The sequence below is a fragment of the Perognathus longimembris genome, chromosome 8 (assembly GCF_023159225.1).
Source record: "Perognathus longimembris pacificus isolate PPM17 chromosome 8, ASM2315922v1, whole genome shotgun sequence".
NCBI lineage: Eukaryota > Metazoa > Chordata > Mammalia > Rodentia > Heteromyidae > Perognathus > Perognathus longimembris.
Genome location: NC_063168.1, coordinates 62,246,420 through 62,271,339, shown reverse-complemented (window position 1 = coordinate 62,271,339; position 24,920 = coordinate 62,246,420). Strand labels below are relative to the sequence as shown.

General features: G+C 42.6%; 1 protein-coding gene across 3 annotated transcripts in view; it reads right to left on the bottom strand.

Moving 5' to 3' along the window:
- Positions 1–24,920, bottom strand: part of Dtnb (dystrobrevin beta) — a 195,113-nt gene that overhangs the window by 90,198 nt on the left and 79,995 nt on the right. For all 3 annotated transcript variants that reach the window (XM_048353293.1, XM_048353291.1, XM_048353292.1), the window contains one exon: positions 2,721–2,845. In XM_048353293.1, the coding sequence (XP_048209250.1) occupies positions 2,721–2,845 (125 nt within the window). The remainder of the gene's footprint in view (positions 1–2,720; positions 2,846–24,920) is intronic.

The following is a 24,920-nucleotide window of genomic DNA, read 5'->3' as shown; positions in this document are numbered from 1 at the left end:
AACCCCATTACCTGTAATTAAGAAGCTGAGGCAAGAGTTTCTCAAGTTGGAGGCCAGCCTGGACTATACAGTGAGAAACTGTCTCAAACACAAAAGAATTAATCCAACATATATAAGCCCTTTCTATGTCCAACTATAAAACTTTACTCAAAGGCTTAAAAGGTTATTTAAGTAAATGAAAAGACACAATGTATTGGTGGCGTGGAAGATTTAATATTGTAAAGTGGTCAATTCTCTACAATTTGATCTTTAAATAAATAAACCTCCAACATAAAAGTCTCTTGCCTGGTGCCGGCGGCTCAAGTCTGTAATCCTAGCTACTCAGGAGGCTGAGATCTGATAACTGTGGTTTGAAGGCAGCCCAGTCAGGAAAGTCCCTGAGATGCTTATCTCCAATTAAGTCCATATAAAAGCCAGAATTGGAGCTGTGTGGCACAAGTGGTAGAGAGCTAGCTTTGAGCAAAAAAATCTTGGGAATAACATCCCCAGAGAGAGACAGACAGACAGATACATATACACTTACATACCGTGCAACAAAATTTGTATGGGAAATTGAGTAAACTGACTGTAAAGTTTATTTGAAAGAAAAAAAAAGACAGATGAGATACTACTGGAAAAGATATTAAATCTTTACGGTAATTAAGATAGTATAACAATATATAGAAACAGAAAAGAATAAAGAGCCCAGAAACTAGCCTGTGAATACACAGAAACTTCATTTTTACAATGGTGGTACCACAAGGCAGTGGGAAATGACAGATTATCTAGTAATCACTAGACACTATGCTGAAAATGAACTATACAACTTGTAGATGGGGATGGGAAGGAAAACTGGGAGAGAGTGAGGGAAGGGATGACGCTGTCCAAAAGGAAAAGTACTCTTTATCTGACTTATGCACCTGTAACCCCTCTGAACATCACCTTTAAAATAACAATTGAAATAAAAAAAGATAAAAAATTATAATTATCCAACAAATCATGCTGAAAAAGTTATTATTCAAATACAGAGGGGGAGGAGAGAGAGAGTTGAATACATCACAGCATACATAAAAATCCATACCAGATGAATTAAAGGCATGTGTAAGAGGGATACCTTAGAGTGTAAGAGGAAAATAAAAACAAAAAGAAGAAAACCTGTTGAGGCAGGCATAAATTTTTTTTAAAACATCCAACGTAGAAATTACTAACCAAAACTGGAAATGGTTAAGAAATTCAATGACAAAAACTATCTTATAAACAAAAGTCAAATGATATGATGGGACATAGTCGGGGGCATTTAAAGTAAAGCATGAATTTTTAAAAAGCAGCATAAGAAAGTCTGTCTGGTAATAAAACAACAGGCAAGGTAGATAGGTAGGTGTGTATGCATGCACGTTTAGTTTATGCTGTGGAAGTTAAAGGAAGCTATAAGAAAGAGTTATAAGAAAATTACTTGCGATTACAAGTTATTTAAAAATGGTGATATGGGGCTGGGAATATGGCCTAGTGGCAAGAGTGCTTGTCTTATATACATGAAGCCCTGGGTTCGATTCCCCAGCACCACATATATAGAAAACGGCCAGAAGAGGCGTTGTGGCTCAAGTGGCAAAGTGCTAGCCCTGAGCAAAAAGAAGCCAGGGACAGTGTTCAGGCCCTGAGTCCAAGGCCCAGGACTGCCCCCCCCCCAAAAAAAAATGGTGATATGAAAAACTGTGATGGGTTGATACATAAGAGTAAAAAATGAATTTGGTCAATTACATTCAATAATGTCTAAAACTGATCAGAAATGGCATTATTTTCATAATAACTTAGCATCGGGAGGCAATTATTAGATTTAAATCCCAGACACAGATGAAAATATAGCATAGCAGTATTTATATAGTATATAGTATTTATTATAAATTTTTCTGAATTACTGAATATATGGTCAACATGCATGTATGATTTTTAATAAATATAAAAAGTGTTTTTGAAGGGTTGGAGGCATAGCTCAGTTGGTAGAGCAAAAAGGTTACAGTTTAAGACTTAGTCTTGGACCAAAGGAAAATAGTGTTTTTGAATTATTGAAAGGAAAGAAAAAAAAGATCAAAATAGCTCATATAGTCAAACTACCTTGTATTAGGCCGGGAAAAGAAAGTGAACTGCAAAGAAAAATTTCCACACACCTGTTGAAGAGTATTGATTCCAAATCTGCCAGCTTTATCCAGAAGAATAAACTTATTGTCATCACTTAATTCAGAGTGAACAAATAGTTTAGAGACTGGGGCCTGTCATTCATTCACTGGTTGCTTCTCTTCCTTTTAACCTTTTGGTATGTGTCTATTTGTTTTTGTTCCCTCTAATTTTGCTTTATTTAGCATGAGAGAGAGAGAAACACAGAGACAGAGACAGAAGAGAGACAGAGAAAGAGACAGAGACAGAGACAGAATTACTAGTTTTATTTGTAGGAAGCACAAATCACAAAAGGCAACCCACTTCAACAGCCCAAAAAATTATTCTTCGGTCCATTTATGCTTCTGGAGACTGCTATACTATTTAGGCTTCAGAAACCAGGAGCTAGGTTTCCGTGTAGATATGTATAGTGATTTAAAGAAATGAGAGCTTAAATTCTGAGTTCCCCAGCAGAAAAGCATCACCCAGAAAGTCCATCATTCATGTTAGGTGATATTAAGTTTTGATCCAAAGGAAAATTTTGCAAGACCCCCATTCCCAGTCTGGTCCACATCCAGACATATACTTACACTATATGTGCAAGGTCAAGTGGTTTCTCTGGCTGCTCAGGAAAAACAGGATGTGGGGGTTCTCTGGAGGGCACACACCCCAAAGATTTACTAATTGCATGGCTCAGCTTCTTTGCAGGGGATTTCTGTGTCAAAATAGAAAACAAGGAAATAAGGAATTAACTCTTAAAAAGATAAAGACCTATAAAAGATTATATACAAGTCGGATTTCATTCTAATCAACATGATTGGGCCTTGCAGAAAGGAGCCTGCAGTGGTCCCAATGACACTGGTGGCCCCTTCATTTCTGTTATTCCTCCCTTGTTTCTATTATGATATCTGACTATCACATTAATGCTAACTTCCCTTCTGTACATCCCTCTGTACCCTTTGCATGAACATCTTCTTCCAATACTTCTGGTTCATTTCTGGCAAGATGTTAGAATACTAAAAGGCTAAGGTAAGCTAAGGGCACATGGCTTATGGATACTAGCAAATCAATTAAGTTACATCTCTAAATGTAAGACAACTCCCAAATAAACAGAAAGGAGAGCATTTGTATTAAGGCAGATGTCTGGGCTATGTAGGCTGATACAAATGAGGACACACACATATTCAAGCAATCAGCATCTGACCCCATGATTCCAAGTGACAAAGTCCAAAGGTACAAAAGTGGGTCTGGGAATGTGGCTTAGTGATAGAGTGCTTGCCTAGCGTGCATGAAGCCTTGGGTTGGATTCCTCAGTACCACATAAACAGAAAAAGCCCTAAGTGGCACTGTAGCTCAAGTGGTAGAGTGCTAGCCTTGAGCAAAAGAAGCTCAGGGACACAGTGCCCAGGCCCTGAGTTCAAGCCCCAGCACTGGCAAACAAACAAACAAAACAAAGGTACAACAGTCAGGTGACACACTAACACATTGGTGTAGAAGGTGGAAACACCAAATCCTAAAAATTATTCACTTCAAGATTGAATAGTAGGGCTGGGGATATGGCCTAGTGGCAAGAGTGCTTGCCTTGTATATATGAGGTTCAATTCCCCAGCACCACATATACAGAAAATGGCCAGAAGTGGCGCTGTGGCTCAAGTGGCAGAGTGCTAGCCTTGAGCAAAAAGAAGCCAGGGACAGTGCTCAGGCCCTGAGTCCAAGCCCCAGGACTAGCCAAAAAAAAAAAAAAAGATTGAATAGTAAATGTACACAAAAATAAGTAAGTTACACAGCCCTTATCCACCTTTATGTTTAGGGGGAGGGGTGCTGAAGAGCAAACCCAGAGCATTCTGTCCAATGAACTGTGCCCCCAACTCCCTTAAAGATCCAATTTAAAGGATGCTCTTTTTATAGCTAGAATATGTCGTCCCCAAATCTCTTTCAATAACACTGCCATCTGATATTTTGGTAGAATATTTACTACAAAAAGTTTAACTATTTCATCCTAATGTGTCTGTAATACACATGGTGACACTTTAACTGGACAGTGCAGCTTGCTGGCTTCCACGGGCCTCATCACTACCACACCATCAGTACCACATCTCCATCTGATTTGGTTTTGTTTTGTTTTGAAACCTGGTCTTGCTATGTAGCCTAGACTGCCTCCAACTTGGGATCCTTCTGGCTCAACCTTCCAAGTGATGGGATTTCAGGCATGTACCATTCACTACTTAATTTATGCTGTTTTTATGCTGTTTGCTGGAGTAAATAAAAAATATGTAAAGTAATTGTTTTTTGTTTATAGTAATGATTGAATAATATCACGATCTTCAAACACATGCTTTGATTCCAAATTACCTACTCAGACACACTACATTCTGGAAAAGTCTAGCTATAACCTAGTTTCCGGCCAATCACACAAAACTACAAAACCCAAGTCCTGAACTTCTCCCCTACGGGCTGTCCACTTCCCTCTGCCCAACAAATAGCTACGACGTGACATGAATTCTTCCCCTCTGGCCCATCTTCGGCCCTGCCTCTGAGAGCAAGCCTCGCTCTTCCGATTACGATCTTTCTCAGGCTGAGAAAATTCGCTTGAAAGGGACACGCCATCACATCCCACATGAGTACACGCCTATCAGGCTCTCTTCTCTCACAAACTCAAAGTTATCTCATACACAATGTCACTTTAGGCGCCTGGAGCTTGCTATATGCCTGCCCCAATCTGTCTGACTGTAAATGTTCTGTCCCCATCTCAAACCTGCTTGCAAGTGTCACCTTCCTCTATGGAGACTCACTGCTCCACAGGGCAGAGATGTCTTCCCCTTACTGCGGCACTCGCCCTTCTACAGTCTGTTTTCCTATCTCTGTTAGATTAGGGCTCGTGACAGGAAAAGCCATGTTGTATTCATCTTTGCCTTTCCAGAGCAGTTATATAACAGAATGTTATGTGATTAGAATTTTCTAAATTGCTTTTGCCTAATGATATCACATCAGTTTTGGTTTGTGGTTTTTTTTTTTTAATTGCAAGTAGGAGAAAACAAAAGGAAATTAAAAAGAACATCCTGCCGGGTGCCCAGTGGCTCACGCCTGTAATCCTAGCTACTCGGGAGATTGAGATTTGAGGATAGTGGTTCAAAGCCAGCCTGGGCAGAAAAGTTTGTAAGATTCTTATCTCCCATTAAGAAATGTACCCACCCCTCAAAAACAAACAAACCCAGAAGTAGAGCTGTGGCTCAAGTGGTAAAGTGTTAGCCTGAGTAAAAAGTTCAGGATTATTGCTCAGGTCCCAAGTTCAAGCCCCCCCCCCGGGGGGGGGGGGAGAAGGAGAGAAGAATATCAACTTATCTTTATAATTAAAGAGTACAACTATGATCTCTTAATTTCCTGATTTGTTGAATCCGGGGCCACTGATGCATACAGTCTATGTGAGACAAATCTACTTTAGCTCCATCCTAACCAATAAAAACCGCAAAATCACAAATTTCAAATGTACCTTTCATAAGAGGCACTAAAATAACCACATGACTATTAAAATAAGTATTTGCCTTTGCACCCCTTAATATTCTTAGCAGCATGATTGTGATACTCTTGAAAAGGCTTCTTACATTAAGGTTTAAGATCAGATTCAATTTCAATCCTCATAAACTTAGATTATAAAAGTAAAATCAACACATTAAGGTCAATTTCAAGTAATTACAGTATATTAAGCAGAGGCTGATACATGTGAAGAGGGAACAAAAACCAACATTGGAATATATATTAAATTAAGAACTATATTATTAACTAAATATAGGACCAGACCAGAAAGGACAGCACCTGAATTTTTTTAAGTTAGGCATTCAATTAAGTTGTGAGACATATAATTAGTGATTTCTGTGAAAATATCAAGGACTGATTCTGATAGGGACTCAAAGTGAATTTTTTTTTTTTTTTTTTTTGCCAGTCCTGGGCCTTGGACTCAGGGCCTGAGCACTGTCCCTGGCTTCTTCCCACTCAAGGCTAGCACTCTGCCGCTTGAGCAACAGCACCGCTTCTGGCCGTTTTCTATATATGTGGTGCTGGGGAATCGAACCTAGGGCCTCGTGTATCCGAGGCAGGCACTCTTGCCACTAGGCCATATCCCCAGCCCCATCAAAGTGAATTTTGATAGTGTTTGTTTGGGAGGCTTAGGTAACCATTTGCAAGGATGAATGTAAAAAAATGCTACCAATGGGAGAGAGCTAGGGAAAGGGTGACATTGTCCAAAAAGAAATAAAAGTACTCGACTTATGTAACTATCACTGTTATAACAACAATTAAAATTTTTGTGTGTGTTGGTAGTAGGGCTTGAAGTCCAGGCCTGGGCAATGTCCCTGAGCTCTTTTGCTCAAAGCTAGTGCTCTACCACTTTGAGCCACAGCTCCACTACCATTTTTTAGTGGGTCACTGGATGTAAGAGTCACACAGAGACTTTCAGAGTCACACAGAGACTTTTGTGCCTGGGCTGGCTTTGAACTGTGATCCTCAGATCCGAGTCTCCTGAGTAGCTAGGATTACAGGTATAAGCTACCAGCAACTGGCTCTAAAAAAATTTTAAGATGTAAAAATGCAATCAACACCAAGACAGGAACACAAACTGGTCTGCCTATTCAGCCCCTGGGACCACGCCCCTGACTCGGCAGTCAATTGATTAAATATTTAAAGGCATGAAGAAGGGGGTGGGCCATCTAGGAACTGATACTCCTACACTTCATTAAGCTACTATGGTCAAGATGTTCTTTCAGGTCTGCACTTTCCCATGACTTGCACCTTCAATGAGGAGGCCTTAACTTAGAAAATTAAAGCTCTCAACTGTCTTAGGCAATGATTTTCAATCTTCTAGCATTTTCCTTTTCCTTTCCCTTTCTCCCCTCCCTTCCCTTCCCTTCTTTCCTCTCTTTCTTTCTTCATGGGGCTTTTAAATCGGCATATTTCAAATATGTCAAAGAGGAAGTGGAGGTGTAACTCGAGTGGTAGAGCACCAGCCTTGATCCAAACAACCAAGTGTAAGCATGAGACCCTGAGTTCAAGCCCTACTACAGGCACTAAATAAATAAAATAATGAATGAATGAATAAAATATACTAAAGGCTAGACACAATGTGCACATACAGTTTTAAAACTCATAAAATCTATAAAAGTCACAATGCTCATCTAACCACTGTTCTGCCGGGGAACTGTAACATGTCTATCATTTTGAAGCTTCCTTGTGAGTCTTATCCTGATATATCCCTTCCACCACAGCTCCTCCTCTCTAGACAATCTGGATTATGTGTCAATTATTTCTTTGACTTTATTATTTTAGCAAGTATGTACATATCATATACACATACATTGTTCAGAAATGTTAAAAAACCTACTTCCATATGTATCTATATATGTGTATATATGTTAGATACACTTAATGGAATGTGTATATATAGATACGTGTGTATACACATACATACATGTGGGGGGTTGTATAGGTATATATGCTGTGTATATATATATATACATGTACACATATATGTAGACACATATTCCACATGTAAACACACATATTTGGTGGTTATTGTACAAGAATTTTCCCAGAATGAATTAATGAGTCATATGGTTATACACATTCAGTTTTACTAACTACTGCCAACTTGTTTTACAAAGTGGTTTCACTAATTTCCACTCCCCTCAATTATGTGAGAGACCCCCAAACTCCACATTCTGGCCAACCCTTGTTATTGCCAGATACTTAAACATATGCCAAGCCCACGGGTGATAAACAGCACTGTGGTTTTAACTTTAGTTCTCTGATAACTAGAAAGACTGAGCATATTTTCCTGTGTTCACAGACCATTTGTGCTGTTTCTGTGAAAAACTTGACTATCTTTGCCATAGGGTTGCATCAAATTATCTTTCTGATCTGTGAGAATTCGTTGTTACTGTTGTTGTATTTTAACTGTGAGAAAGTTACATTGTGCCAACAATTCCTCTTTGAGGTTTGCTTCTCCATGTTTTTGATAGTCACTAAATATTGACCATTCAAAATTAGTAATTTTTCAAAACTTTTATACCTTGTGCCCTTTTTATCTTAAAAAAATACTTTTCTCTAGAGTGATAAGGATATTCCCCACATTGAATGTTTTGTAGTTTTTACCTTTCTAAATAAAGACTTCAGTTTTATCCTATATGGAAAATCACTGTCTCAAGATCTTTTAGCCAAAACTAGTAGGCAGATACTTTTTCTGCCCTGTAAAGATCATGGTGGTTTAGTTGCTGCAAATGAGCCATGCAAGTTATACAGGTGTCTTTCTCTGACAATCCCCCTTCATTGCTTTTTTTTTTTTTTTTTTGGTGCTGGTACTGGGGTGGGAACTCAAGTTGGGCCTGGTTGATGCCTTGAGTTTTTTTGCTCCAAGTTGAGCCACAGCTCTACTTCTGGCTTTTTTGGGGGGAGGGGGGTAGCTAATTGGAGGTAAGAGTCTCACAGACTTTCTTGTCTAGATTGGCTTCAAACTGTGAGCCTCAGGTCTCAGCCTTCTGAGTAGCCAGGATTACAGACAGGAATCAACAGTACCTGAGCCCCTTAATTACTCTTGACTCATATTACTTAAATTTTGGAATGTTTGTCATTTAACACACACACACACACACACACACACACACACACACATTGGGATTTCAATGAAAGCTGATTAAATCTATAAGTAATTTGGCAGAAAATTGACATCTTTACTCATTGAACACAAATGTGTACATTTCTCCATGTATTTGTGCATTCTTTAACATCTTTTGCCAATTTTAGATTCGTCTCCATAATGGTTCTATGCATCTCTGTTATTTACTTCTCCTTATTACATAGTTTTACACCTAGTAACTAAGCATAAATGTTTTTTGAAATTGTGGTAAAATATACATTACAAAATTTGTTATCTCAATCATTTTTAAATGCAGTTTTGTAGTGGCAGGCAAGTTCATATCATTGTGTGAAAAAAATGTCCAGAATGTTTCCAACCTGCGGAACTGAAACTATAAACCTATTAAACACCTGCCTGTCACCCTCTCCACCCAGCTTGGGAGCCATAGATAGACACCTGGGTTGTATCTTCCTCTACACTATACTCAATAATGTTGCTAGAAGCCAGGTGTCAATAGCCCAGGCCTAATTCCTAAGTATTCAGGAGGCCAATATCTGAGTATAACAGTTTAGGACCAGGCTACACAGATAACCTGAGAAACTTATCTTCATCAGAAATGGAGGTGTGGCTCAAGTGTTAAAGCAACAGCCATGGGCTAAAAAGCAGAGCATGAGTGTGAGGCCTTGAATTCAAATGGCAATATCTCCACACACAGCTAACAATCATGCTAGGCATGTGAGTGCACATTTGCACCTCTCTGTGACCCTATTTCCAATTTTTTTGGATATATATCCAGAAGAACTGCTGAATCTTAAGATATGGGTGGTGGTTGTTTTTTTAAGAAATTTTCCAAGAACCATACTATTTTCCATAAAAGTCACATCCTATTATAATCCTCCAACAGTTGACAAAGATCCCAATTTCCTGACATCTTCACCAACTTTTGTCATTTTAAAAGTGTAGCCATATGGGTGCTGGTGGAGCAAGCCTATAATGATAGCTACTCAGGAGGCTGAGATCTGAGGATTGCAGTTCAAAGCAGCCCAGTCAGAAAAGTCCCCGTGAGACTCTTAACTCCAATAAGCTACTCCAAAAAGCAAGAAATGGTGCTGTGGCTCAAGTGGTAGAGCCCTAGCCTTGAGCACAAAGAGCCTCAGGTCCAGCACCCAAGCCCCTGAATTCAATCTCTAGGATGGGCCAAAAAAAAAAAAAGAGTAACTATTATAGCGGGTATGAGGTGACAGTTGATAAGATTAACACTTGATTTCTACCATTTCCCTTGTGCAACAAGCAACTCCAAATGTATTAAAGAACTCACAAGAATGACCTGTAACTTTAAATCTACCAGAGGAAAGCACAGGGCAACTGCTCAGAAAACAAGAACGAATAGATGGGGATTTGTGAAATTAAAAGTTCCTGTACATCTGGGTGGCAGTGGCTCAATGAAAGCTATAGATCAAATGGGGGTTGGGAGTTATTCTGATCAAAATACGCGCACTTCTGAAATACCACGGAGGAACCCCCTGGTTTGGCTAATATATACTAAAACAAAAATGCATGTCATGAAAGGCTCTGTTGAGGGTTTGGGTAGCAGCAGGAGGGCTGGAGAGTTAACCAAGAGGGTGAATATGGTTGAAGTCATTTGTCTGCATGTGTGCAAATGCAACAATGAAACGGGCTGGGGTAAGGGAGTGACAGAGCAGGTGAGTTTGATAGGAATACATTGTGTGCATTTGCTTAAATCTCACAATGAACCCCCCACTCATGTACAACTAATGTATGCTAAGAAAATAAAAAGTCATCATTAAAAAAATAACCTAATTAATCTCAAGGGACTTGCTAGATGCTTTTTGCACATATCTAAGATTATTCAACAACCCTTATGATTTGACATGTCTATGAACTGGGCATTAACAGTCTTGACTTTGCAGGTGCACAAAACACAGCTCAATGTCTCAGGTAAAGTTCACAATGTGGCATCTTTTGTTCTCATCAGGTAACATTACTTACAGAAAGAATACTGGCTAAGGCACCCAGAACAGTAGGCCCTCTCAGCAGGTGCTCGAGAGAAACAGACACAAATGGTCCAGGGTCAGGACACCAAGCACCACACTGGGGACACATCAAAGTGAGTGGGGGCAGTGAAACTGTCCTTCCAGATTAAGAAGATGTCAGTGTGGGTGGAGGGAGGCAACCTATGCTGCAACTGTCACACCAGGTGTTCCTGAGCCAGGCCCAGACCTTGCTTCCCTCACATAATCACTAGCAGGTATTAAGATACTCTGAAAAATAGAGTTTCTTGAAGTCAGATCTCTGCACTTTCAATCTGCCTCAAGGTAATTCTTTCCAGAGCACACTCTTCTGCCAGAATACACACTGACAGGTCCTGACACCGGGGAGCACATGTGCCTACTGGAAGAAGCTCGGGATGGGTGCCTTTGAGGCCATTCTTGTCATTTCACAACCCCCCCCCCCCATTACCACAACCCCAGCCCACCTCACGCTGAGCCCCAGGCCATGTCATCTGATAGGATTTCAAGCAGAAAAATATCCCCCAGTGGAGGATCCTTAAATCTCCAGATAAGTCAGGAATCTTGTCTATTTTAACACAAACCCTTAACTACATCTTAATCGGCATCTCCAGCCTCATTTACTAACTTAAAATCTAATCATGCCTCAACTGGTTTCATAGCATAGCTGTTCAATAGTATTGCATCTTATTTGAAGCCCACCAAAATTAATCATTAGCCAATGATTATTATACCCGAGGCTTAAATTTATTCACATTCATGAGTTCCACCACATGCATCATTTCTTGCAATTCTTCCTTCTTGTTTCAATCTAATTTTCCTCAAAGTATATCCTTTATTCCTCCTGCAGTGGTTTTATTGGTGACAAACTAGTTGAGACTTTCTCTGAAGATCCTTTTGGTTCTTTTTTGCTCTGAATAGGTTAAGTAGGCACAGAATTCTCAGTTGGTTTTTCCATTCTATCCTACAACTGCCTTTCACATTTCCTAGTTCCTTGAGTCTGTGCTCACTATCCTGTATCCTGTGTATTTTCTTCACATCTACTTCCAATTCTCTAATTTTTACCTTAGCTGTCATTCATTTTTATATTTAATTCCTACATTGAATTTATTTTGAATACTTTATTCCAGTACATTCAATTGCAGCCCTATTTTTACATCAGATTGTTCCATTTTAAAATGTCAATATTCCTGATTGGGAATGTGGCTTAGTAATAAGAGTGCTTGCCTAGCATGCATGAAGCCCAGGGTTGGATTCCTCAGTACCACATACACAGAAAAAGCCAGAAGTCCAATCTATGTCCAATCTAGTATGCATATCACTGTTATTGGGGAAAAGAGGCTATGATTAATTATGCCAGTCTATCAAGTTGCTAGAGTTAGCAGTTAGGTTGGTGCAAATAAACCCTCTACTCAAATGTCTTAACTGCTACTGAACTACCAGGAGAGATGCTAACTGAATATGTTAAAGTTAATTTAATAGATTCCTTTTTTGAGGAGTGTTAGTGATACTAGGGTTTGAACTCCAGCCTTTACACAAAAAAAGCAAGTGATCCACCACTTTAGCAACACCTCTAGCCCCCCCCCCTTTTTTTTTTTTTTTGGTGGGTTGTGGGGCTTGAACTCTGGGCCTGGGTGCTGTTCCTGAGCTCTTCAGCTCAAGGCTAGTGCTTTTCACTTAAGCCACAGCACCGCTTCTGGTGTTCCAGTGGTTAACTGGAGATAAAAGTCTCAACTTTTCTGCCTGGGCTGGCTTTGAACCACAATCCTCAGATCTTAGCCTCTTGAGTAGCTAGGATTACAGGCATGAGCCACTAGCACCCAGCAACTATAGCCTTTTAAAAGTTATTTTTCAGGTAGGATCTCAGGTTTGCTCTATGTTTTACTTTTTATTTTGTTGCCTGGGGCTAGTCTCAACTACAAGTCTTCTACTTATACCTCCCTGTGTAATTGGGATGACATGTATGTATCAACAAGCCTGGCTTGTTTGTTGAGATAGACTCTTACTAACTTTTGCCAAGGCTCACCTCAAATCATGACTCTCCTGATTTTTACCCCTTGAATAGTTAGGATTATAGGCATGCATTACCACATTTGGCCATGTGTGTATGTGGAGGGTGAGTGGGCATTTTTATGCTCACAATTGACACTCTATCATTTGAGCCACATCTCTAATTCTAATTGGAGATGAGAATATGGAAGAATTGCCTGCCTAGGCTGGCTCTGAATTGGTGTGAGCTAGTTTTTATAGTTACGGTCTTTCTTTGCCTCCCTTCCTCTATTCTTTCTTTATTTTTGTTTACACTGTCCCTGAGCTTTTCTTGCACAAGGCAGCCTCTTTCTTTCTTTCTCTTTCTCTCTTTCTCTCTTTCTCTCTTTTTCTTTTTCTTTCTTTCTTTCTTTCTTTCTTTCTTTCTTTCTGTCTTTCTTTCTTTCTTTCTTTCTTTCTTTCTTTCTTTCTTTCTTTCTTTCTTTCTTTCTTTCTTTGTTTTTGTTTAGTGCTGGTCCTGGGACTTGAATTTAGGATCTGTGCACTGTCCCTGAGCTTTTCTTGCACAAGGCTAGCATAGCACTCTGCCACTTTGAGCCACAGGGTCACTTGCAGTTTTCTGGTGTTTAATTGTAGATAAGAGTCTCACAGACTTTGCTGCCCAGGCTAGCTTCAAATGGCAATCCTTAGATCTCAGCCTCCTGAGTAGCTAGGGTTACATATATGAGTCACTGGTGCCTGGGTAACAGCTATATTCTTATAGAGCTTATAGAGTTAGCTTTTTTTTGGTGCAACAACTTTGGTGCTTTGTAAAATTCGTTGGATAAGTTCACAGACTTGTGCTTTGGAAAAGAATGTACAAAATGAAAATTTTTCTGTTCCTTGGAAGTTTAAGAGACACTGTACACCAGGTGATGGGCACATAAAGATGAATAGCATAATGAGAACTACTGATCTATTGGAATACACACAGAGAGAAACAAATTATCTAGTGCTGATTCTCATATGATCTAATATGAGCTTTGAAAGAGGTATTCAGTGTGATATACCAGACCAACAAGAAACATAAATCAGTTTAACTGACCAGGAAAAGAAGCCACCACCAAGCTAATTCTTAAAAGGACACAGAGAGAAGTTAGCAGGGGAAGGCTGGGAGGACAGGCAGGAGAGGAGATAATGGCAGCTAGACCAGCAGAATAGAAAACATGAAAGAAAGAAAATACAGTGTGTCAGGCAACTACAAATAGTTTCATACTGTCGTAGTGCTGAATGTGAGTGCAAGATATAAATAAAAATGCCACACCAAAGACATAACTATAAAAGCTTTCAAAACATTACTTTGCAAGATAAAACTTTAGTGTGTTGTAAGTCATCTTTGTTTTGGAAGTCGCTGCCAGCCCTCTAGCATGGATAGCTGTCTGCCACTTAAGTGCACTGACAGGCTACATAATGGGAGAGAACAAGATAGGTCTGGGACCAATAACTCAGGCTTGGGAAAATGAAACATATAGCCAGCTAAAGCAGAAGAGTACCCAAGTCACAGGGAAGTGAACTCACTGACAGCCAAGATCCCAAGAAAGGGGGTTGAGCACCAAATGCGGTGATGCACATCTGTAATTCCAGCACTGGGAAGGCTGAAGCAAGAGGATCACAAGTTCGAGGCCAGCTTGGGCTACATAGAGTCTCTGCATTTAAAAAATCAAAACGAGACCCTTCCCTGTGCTTCCATGTCTGGTACACTTTCCAGGACCTACGCCTTCACAAGCACTGAGTGCTACTGAATGAAAAACAAGGCAAATGTTGTCCACCTATCTGACTGTACCCGGCTGTTACAAACACTGCCACAGGTCAGGAGAGAATGGAGCCTGCAGTCAAGTGACATCACATTGTGGTACAGACACCAAACTTCAGCAAAGGACACCCTCCTCACTGTTCTTCAGCCCTGCTCTGATACAGTGTGTGTATAACTTGTCTGAATATAACGAACTCCTAGGCACTTGTTTGAAAACAAAAATAAAGCAACTCCTCTGGTTCAACCCAGGGCAGCTAGGATTCCCAGAGCTGGGAATTTTAACAAGTAGGCCAAATGATTCCTTTCAACCAGTGTTGGGCAGCAGTGCTTTACAAGTTCTTGGCAATACAAAGAGGCAAACGTAGAAAGGTATAACTATCAGAAACTAGTTAGGTTATTGTATTCTAGAGATGATAAAATCATCAACCTATATATCCAAAAAAGTGAACTAGAAATTATTAGAATTATGTATGACAGAAAAGCCAGTAAGACTTCAATAAGGAAATGTCCACTAACAGGGTAAGTGTAGGAATCGGAACCTAAGAAGCACAGACTGGAATGAAGAACTGTAGGAACAGCAGCCGGGCACAGACATCCGGCGGGGAGGCTGCTGCAGTATTAAAAGAGCTCAGGAGAAAAAACTGGTTTATCACAGGTGATCCAAAGGTGTCACGGATAAGTAACACATGAATGTTTCATAACTGGACATTTTATTGTCACCATATGGGGGTGGAATATAATGAATATACAATATACTTGAGAAGATGGAGAGAGAGAGCGAGTCACAGGGCCTGGTCACACAGGGAAGCTGGGAAGACTCTCTCTCTCCAGCTCAGTTCTGGTGGCCACCTGGAAGAGCTACAAAAATCTAACGCTGAAGAGAAGGCTGTGCATGCATGAGTGATGACAGCTAAGGGAAATTGCTCATGAAGAACTGCTTGGTTTGGGCCATCCATCCCTATAAAACTTCCCTGCCGTCTGTGTGCTCTAAGGATTTTCAGGCTACAGTGGAAAAACCTGCTTACTGCTTCATGAACAACACACCAATTATTTCTTTGATAAGCACATCCATCTTTAGAAACAGTTGGATCCATTTCAAATGTTCTGTTTTCAAACTCAGCCATGTTGGAGCTATAAATGGTTTTAAGGATAAATAATGAAGCCAAAAATCAGAACAGAAACTGGGCAACACTCAAGAGACTCAGAAGAGCAACATTTCAAACATCCTATACTGATACATGGTGCCAGGATACCACTACTCCATAACCTCAGATAGTTCTAGAAAGTCTACAGTTTCAGAGGGAGGCCTTTGGGTCAATAAAGAAGTTTCATTTCGTACAGATTCTGTTCATCCTCTCATATGACCTCATATGTACTTTACTAATCTCCAAGTCCCAAAACCCTCTAACTGGGGTGTGAAAATAAGAGTTCTAATTCTATATATTTAGAATAGCTGGGTCACATAGTAATAACTGTTTAACATGCTATTTTCCAAGGTGACCACACAATATCATGTTTCCACCAGCAAGGTGAGGATTCTAATTCCTCTACATCTTTGTCAACACTTGTTACTGTCTTTCTTTTTTACTTTAATCACCCTTGTGAATGTGAAGTAGCATCTCATGTTTGAGACAGGCTTACTATGTAACTCAGGCTAGCCTTGAACTAGGATCTTCCTGACTCAGATTACTGAGAGCTGAGATTAGATCTATCTGAGTCATCAAGCTCAGTATCTCATGTGTTGTTGATTTGCATTCCCCTAATATTGATACACATCTGTTCATGTGCTTACTGGCTGTTTGCATATCTTGGAAGAAATGTGTGGACTCTCAAGTTTATTCTTTTTAAAAGTCATAGTTAGGGGCTGGTAATATGGCCTAGTGGTAGAGTGCTTGTCTCTCATACATGAAGCCCTGGGTTCAATTCCTCAGCACCACATATATAGAAAAAGCCAGGTGGTGCTGTGGCTCCAGTGGTAGAATGCTAGCCTTGAGCAAAAAGAAGCCAGGGACAGTGCTCAGGCCCTGAGTTCAAGCCCCAGGACTGGAAAAAAAAAAGTCATAGTTAGCTGTGTACTGGTGGTTAGTGCCTAGCCACTCAGGAGGCTGAGATCTGAAGATCCCTGTTCAAAGCCAGCCTGGGCAGTCCATCAGACTCTCATGTAACTTCAAGTAACTACCAGAGACCACTGTGGCTAGAAGTGGTAAAATACTAGACTTAAACAAAAGAGCTCAGGCACCATGCCCATCGTCCTGAGTTTAAGTCCCATGACCAAACCAAACAAAAACAAAAAGAGAGTTAATGCCAGGAGGTGGTGGTTCATATCTATAATCCTAGCTGCTCAGGAAGCTAAGATCTAAGGACCAAAGTTTGAAGGATCAAGGCAGGAAAGTCAATGAGGTTCTTATCTCCAATTAACCACCAAGAAGCCAGAAGTGGAGCTGTGGCTCAAGAGGTAGAGTGCTAGCCTTTAAACTCAGGGACAGTGCCCAAGCCCTAGGGCCAGCACACACACACACACACACACACACACATACACACATGCACATGCATACACACCCCCACACACTCACACACACAATAAAAACAAAACACACATAACTTAAAACTCATCATCTTAATCATTTAGGGTAGGAACAGTGTTGGAATGTGATTTAGGGCTTCTTCACCTACCATTCAAACATACCTCCTCCAGGCCCTCAAACATTTTTAAACATACACTTCAGTATTGTTAAGTATATCACACTGCTGTGAAAGAAGTCTCTGGAACTTGTATTTTGCAGAACTGAAACGCTACACCCACTAAACAACAATTCCCCCTGTTTTCCCCAAGGCCTCCAGCCATCACCCCACCCACTTTTATGTTGGGTTGTTTGGGTGGGGGAGGGGGTGGTAGTTGTGGCTGCTGAGTTTTACAAGTTCTTCAAAAATTTGGACACAGTCCCTTGTAAGATACATGATCTGAAAATTATTCAATGGGCTGTCTTTTCATTTTCCTAATGGTAGCTTTTGAAGCATCAACATTTTCAGTACTGGAACTTGAACTCAATGCCTGCAACTCTAATTCAGCTTTTTCACTCACAACTGGCACCCTACCATTTAAGTCACACTTCCCGTCGGACATTTTTGCTGATTAACTGTAGAGTCCTGCAAACTTTTTCTTACTAGTCTGGCTTTGAACCAGGGTCTTAAGAATTCAGCCTCCTGAGTAGCTTTTGTTTTTCTTTTTGTTGATTATGGGGCTTGAAGTCAGGGCTTGGGCTCTATCCTTACACTCTTTTGCTCAAAGCTACTGCTTTAAGACTTTGAGTCATGGTGCCACTTCTGGTTTTCTGGAGGTTAATTGGAGATAAAGGTCTCACATACATTCCTGTCCAGGCTAAATATGAACCAAGATCCTCGGATCTCAGACAGCTAGATTACAGATGTAAGCCACCAGCACCTGGGTCTGAGTAGCTATTTAAACAATGTTAGGAGTTCTAGTCAATGATCAGAGCCCACAGTCCCATTTCCTTGGGTCTTCTTTCATTTATTTCAGTGAACAGACCTGGCAGTAGAAAGTTATGGTGCCCCTGTCTAAGGGCATTTTCTCTTAATAAAGACGTTGAAGGGGGGAATGAAGAGTTGAAGTAAACCCCATTTTCAGGCAGCCCCCGTTTTGTTGTCTGTTTAAACTATGAGCAAACCCAGGGCAAGCTTATTAGGGCCCAGCCGGTCAAGAACTCTAACCGCCTGGGAATGCTTAACTCTAACCGCCCAGAACGTCTTGAGCCCTGAGCCAATCAGATTTGTACCCATGTCCTAATCTTGCTTGCTTGAACACCTGATTGCTGTAACTTTGTTTTTTGTCTTGCTTGAACACCTGATTGATGTAACTTTGTTTTTTGCCTTTATAAGCGCTGTACAAGCGCAGTTCGGGGCTTCCTCCTAACCTCCGCTGTGTCGGTGGGTAGGACGAGGCCCGGGCTGCGGCCCGCTTGAATAAAGCCTTGCCTTGCTTTTGCATTTCCGAACGTCTGAGTCTCGGTGGTCTTCTTGGTGGTCGTTTCACGACTTGGCATAACAACGTCAGGGTAGAATGTTCAAAAGAATGTGCCTTTAACCATTGCACAGGAAGGGAAAGCTTGGTGATCAGAGAAGTGACCCCTAACAGTCCTCAAGCTGGGTTTAGGAAAAGTGTAGCACAGATGTAGGGGGTTGACGCAGGGGGTAAAACAAGCAACAAACAAGTTAAGCAAGCCATTTACAGAAGCAGAATTTTGGGGTCAGGTTGACCTAATCTACTCCCCCCAACATTTCCTACCATGTAGTCAAGATGGAGTCAGTTGCACTCCTACAACAAGAGGACTAATAGAAAAAGCAGGCATGTTAGTGGGTCAGAAACTGGAAGGAGCTGTTAGGTTAATAGGGAGAAGTTGCACGGATCAGATGGATGATAAGCTGTCAGCAGAGACAGGGGCATGTACATCAGAGATTTGGGAAATAGAGCAGTGAGAGGTGGCCAGACTGCCAGGGTATCGTGGTGGAACGAGACTGAGGCTCAGTGGAGGCTGTCATCAGAACTGAGGAAATTAAGAAACTCCATAGCCAGGGTGTTACAAGGTTTGCCTTCACAGACACTCAAATCGTTGGTGAGGTGACACAGATCTGGAACCAACTGATCTGACCCATGCAATGTAGGGGCGGGACCCTACATTGTCAGGAGACAACTGCAATTAGAAAAGGAGAAGGACAGGGCTGGGAATATGGCCTAGTGGCAAGAGTGTTTGCCTCATATACATGAAGCCCTGGGTTCAATTCCCCAGCACCAGATACAGAAAATGACCAGAAGTGCTGCTGTGGCTCAATTGGCAGAGTGCTGGCCTTGAGCAAAAAAAGAAGCCAGGGACAGTGCTTAGACAGGCCAAAAAAAAAAAAAAAAAAAGAGCTCAATCAACAGCAGCCCCAAAGCAGTAAGTTGCTTGCTTTTCAACTTTTTTTTAAACTAAGAGAGCCATGCTATAATGCTCTAGACGTGGCAAATTGAGAAGCAAGAAATAAAACAACCACCATGGCTAGTATAGACAGAATTCAGGATTGGGCCTCTCTTTGTATAAATGCTCCTCTGTGAAGTACGAGCAGAACTTAAGAACCTGATGAGCCATTCCTTCTTTCGATTATGCTATATTATATATGGCAAAGAGGAGACTGCCCTCTGTGGGTTTGGTCTAACCTGGTGAGTCCTTTAAAAGCAATGTTTCTCTGGCAGGTTGCAGAAGAGGAAATTAGAGAGCTGCACTCCAGCTGGCCTGGAAGAAAGCAAATGCCCACGCTGCAAATCTTCTGAGTAAGCCACAAGGAGAGGACTGCAAGCCGCCCCTGGGAGTGGAAAGTCACCCTTCACTAGCCACTGGAAGGAAAATGGAGACCTCAGTTTCACAGCTGCAATGATATTAACTCTGCTTACAATGAGTGATCTGGCAGCATTCCCAAACCTCAGAAGTAATGACATTACAGCCTCAGCTGACCCCTTGATTTCAGCTCCATGAGATCTGGAGCAGAAAATCCAGACATTTCATCCTTGCCTGGACGTCTGACTCACTGAATCGAGACCATCGATTTCTAGTGTGTGAAGGCACCAAATCCGTGGTAAGGTTATGCAGCCTCAGAATACCAGGGCGGAGAGGGTAATCGGGCTGATGCATGTGGTCTCTGCACCAGCTCATTGAGATGACCAGTCACATGGTCACCTGACCAATGATTTCACCTCTGACCCTTAAATACATATGACAGGGAAAGAGGATAAACAGCCATGTCTGCAGGGACTGCAGGGTAGAGGTCTCAAAGAGGAGCCAGATCTCAGTGCAGAGGGGGTGAAAGAAACCCTGGAGAAGGAATGGAAAGTGAGGCAGTTTGCCGACCTTCTCGAGGGGCTGCATGTGGAAGGCACTGATGAGATGCAGGTGCAGGGGCTGGGAAGGGCATCTAGACGGCTGCTCCCGAGTGACTCCACCACAGACGCAGAGGCAGCAGCCAAAGGGGAACATGGCCTCCTAAAAAGAACCAGGCACTGGGGAAAAGGGCCAGATTTCATACATTTTTTTGTTATTGTAGCAAGCTCCTGCTTGCTACAAGTGAGAAGGTTGTCTTACAGTTAAAAGAAAAAAAAAATGGAACCCTCCTGCCTAGCTCTCCATGTTCAAAGCAGTTATTTAATTATGGCACACCAGTAAGCATACCTTTCCTCATTGAGCATATGTGAAATTATCTTTTAGAATTCCAGTGATACAAGGAGACAGAAGCTAGTCACAAATTAAATACTGCTTCTGACAAGGATAAAGCCATAATCTTAACTGTTCTTGGTTTATAGCAACATAGTCTGCTGACTCCTTCCAACAAACGGTTTAATTTTGCTACCACTAACGCCCCCAACTATACATATATAAGCTGCTCATTAGTATTCAAGCAACATTTACTTAATAGTGTCTGCTAAATAAATCCCTAATTCCTCATTTTAGGAGATTTTGAAAGAGTTAACACCTTCAGAGATGGAGTCTGCCATCTGCTGGAAGAAAGGTGAAATTTTCTTATTACCAACTCGTTACATAAGTGCCTCCACTAAGGCATTCTACTGTGTCTAGGGCAACGTGTCAGGATAATACTGCTCTTCGTTTTTTCAACTCTCCCTATCCCCCTACATGGAGTAACTATGTGAGCATTGGCCAGCTTTATCTTTGTAAAGTGTAAGCTAGGACAGCTACAGGTCTGAATGGAAGAAGAGAAGCAGGGAATGAGGGGAGGTGTGGGTTTGAAGCCATTCTTGGCACATGAAGAAAGCCATGAGGGCTGGGAATATGGCCTAATGGTAGAGTGCTTGCCCTGGGTTCGATTCCTCAGCACCACATATATAGAAAAAGCCAGAAGGGGCTCGTGGTAGACTGCTAGCCTTGAGCAAAAAGACAGGCGGCCTGAACTTAGGGCCTGGGAACTGTCCTTGAGTTTCCATCGGTCCCTGCGTCCCCTGAAGTGGGCTGTGGCTCAGAGTCCTCTCAAACCCGGAAGTGGGGGGGGGAGGCTCAGAGGAGGCTCCAGAACTCAGGGCTCAGTTCGCTTTTTGCTTCCCCAATAAACCCACCTTTTTACTTGAGACTATCTCTGAGTGGTGGACTCTTGGAGGGACGGGAAATCCCCTCCCTTGAACCCCGTAACAGGGAAGACTAATAAAAAATAAGAGAAAAAGAAGGAAATTGCCTGTATCAGGATTAAAATGGAATATCACTACAGATCTTACAAGCAACAAAAGTATAAGGGAACACCAAGGACTCTATAATCAAGTAAATTGACAACTTAGATGATATGGACCAAGTTGCCAAAAAAAAAAAAAATACCAGCTACCACAATTTCCCCAATATACACTAGACAATTTCAGTGACCCAGTACCTATTAAGGAAATTCAACATATAATTTTAAGACTCAAAAGAAAACAAACTCATAAGGCTCTGTTAGCTCATACCTGTGATCCTAGCTACTCAGGAGGCTGAGATCTGAGGATTGCAGTTCAAAGGCAACCCAAGCAAGAAAGAGTGTGAGACTTTTTTTTGCCAGTCCTGGGCCTTGGACTCAGGGCCTGAGCACTGTCCCTGGCTTCTTTTTGCTCAAGGCTAGCACTCTGCCACCTGAGCCACAGCGCCCCTTCTGGCTGTTTTCCATATATGTGGTGCTGGGAATCGAACCGAGAGCTTCATGTGTAGAAGGCAAGCACTCTTGCCACTAGGCCATATTCCCAGCCTGTGGTGAGACTCTTATCTCTAACCACCAGAAAAGCAGAAGAGGCACTATGGCTCAAAGAGATAAAGCTCTAGCCTTGATCAAAAGATCTCAGGGAGGGGCTGGGGATATAGCCTAGTGGCAAGAGTGCCTGCCTCGGATACACGAGGCCCTAGGTTCGATTCCCCAGCACCACATATACAGAAAACGGCCAGAAGCGGCGCTGTGGCTCAAGTGGCGGAGTGCTAGCCTTGAGCGGGAAGAAGCCAGGGACAGTGCTCAGGCCCTGAGTCCAAGGCCCAGGACTGGCAAAAAAAAAAAAAAAAAGATCTCAGGGAGAGTGCCCAGGCCCTGAGCTAACGCTCCATGACATGGTCAGGCGTGGGGCAACCCAAGTGAGATCCCAGTCACGCATGGGCCTGCCCAAGCGAGACCCCCGTGTATTCATGTGTAGTAATGGAGCACAGTACTCCACTCGCTCCACTCAGATCACTAAGGTTAAGCCACAGCTTCTCCGGCTCTGGGAATGCTTGGGCAAGTTAGGGTGGTAGTCCCAGAAGGCACTTCTGGGTTGAGAGGCCTCTGAGCCTCCACCCAAGTCCAAGGTCGAAGAGCCTGTGTGCCTCAGCGTGTTCCTCTGTCCAGGAGGAACAGACGGATGGACAAACAGTTGAGGGAGAGACCTGACATGGCCCACGAGAGATTCCGTCACACATTTTTAGTCACACGTGGGGGGCCAGCCCACGCAAGATTTTTCCATCACGCGTGGGCATCCCACATGGGATTCTGTCATGTGTGGGCAACCCACGCGAGTCTCTATCACGCATAGTACAGACCCGTGAGTTTTTGGTCACGCGTGGGCCGTCCCACGCAAGATTCCCGACACGCGTGGGCCCGCCCACAGGAGAACCTCGACACAGCTCAGAGGAAATTCTCTGTCCTGCCACAATGGGCTGTACAAAGTCCAACCACCCACACTGTAGAACGTGTTCTCTCACCACATCCAACCTCACAGGTCTGGCCACTCCTTTGTCTCACCTGTTGACCCTACGGGATGATTGTGCTGGACTCGTGACCTATATATTTACATGCAATATCTGCGTGGTTACAGAGACCCTGTGACCCTGGCCGGTCAGACCGCTTTTCATGGACACTATGTCCCTGGCTGGTCAGCCCGCTTTTCACTGTCATGGTGGCAGCTCCCATGTCTGCCCTGTGTCCCTGGCCAGTCAGCCCACTTTTCATGGACACCGTGTCCCTGCTGGTCAGCCCACTTTTCATGGACACAGTGGCAGCTCCCAAGTCTGCACCATGTCCCTGGCCTGTCGGGGCCAGAGTCTCCACTGGTGCCCTGGCCGGCCAGCCTGCTTCTTTAGGGGCGTAGTTTTAGTTCCCGAGTCTGTGCTGCATCCCTGGTCGGTTAGTTCGCTTTTTCCTTCCCCAATAAATCCATCTTTTTGCTTGATACTGTCTCTGAGTGGTGGACTCTTGGAGGGATGGGGAATCCCCTCCCTCGAACCCCATAACATCTCTAACCCCGGAACAAGGTTTTGTTCCTAGTTAGTGTAGTTTCCCTTAATTTCTTGTAGGTATTATTCTGTGGTTCTGGGTGTTCCTACGCACGCATGCGCACGCACGCACACACACACACACACACACACACACACACACACACACACACACACTCCAGTCCTGGGGCTTGAACTCAGGCTTAGGCACTGTCTCTGAGCTCATTTGCTCAAGGCTAGTGCTCTACCACTTTAAGCCATAGCACCACTTCTGGTTTTCTGGTAGTTAATTGGAGATAAGAGTCTCCTGCCCTGGTTGGCTTTGAACCATGATTCTTACATCTCAGCCTCCTGAGTAGCTAGGATTACAGGCCTCATTCACCAGCACCCAGCTATTCTAGGACTTTTGTAGGTGCGAACTACACAAGTGCCTGGCTTTCCCTGGACTTTTAACCTGAGGTGGCACACATATAATTTACTCCCCCCAAATCTCTTACGAGATTTATTTAAGCAAATCTGTCTAGAAATGACACGAAGCTGCAGAGGCGGCGTTGGCCGTGTATTCATTCATGTAGTAACAGGGCACACTCCACTCCTCCACTCAGATCACTAACTAAGGCTAAGCCACAGCTCCTCAGGCTCTGGGAATGCTTGGGCAAGTTAGGGCAGTGGTCCCAGAAGGCACTTCCGGATTCAAGAGGCCTCTGAGCCTTCGCCCACTTCTGGGGCCACGGATGGATGGACAGACGGATGGGACTTGGGCAGACAAAAAGTTCTGGAGCTAGACAGTAGTAAGGATTGTACACTAATGGAAATGTGATCATTGCTGGTGAGCTGCAAACCCAAAAAAGGTTAAAAAGGTGAATCTGGTATCATGTATACTTTACCACAATGGGAGAGACAGAGAGCAAGAAGAGAAGAGGAGGGCTGGGGATATGGCCTAGTGGCAAGAGTGCCTGCCTCATATACGTGAGGCCCTGGGTTCGATTCCCCAGCACCACATATACAGAAAACGGCCAGAAGTGGTGCTGTGGCTCAAGTGGCAGAGTGCTAGCCTTGAGCAAAAAGAAGCTAGGGACAGTGCTCAGGCCCTGAGTCCA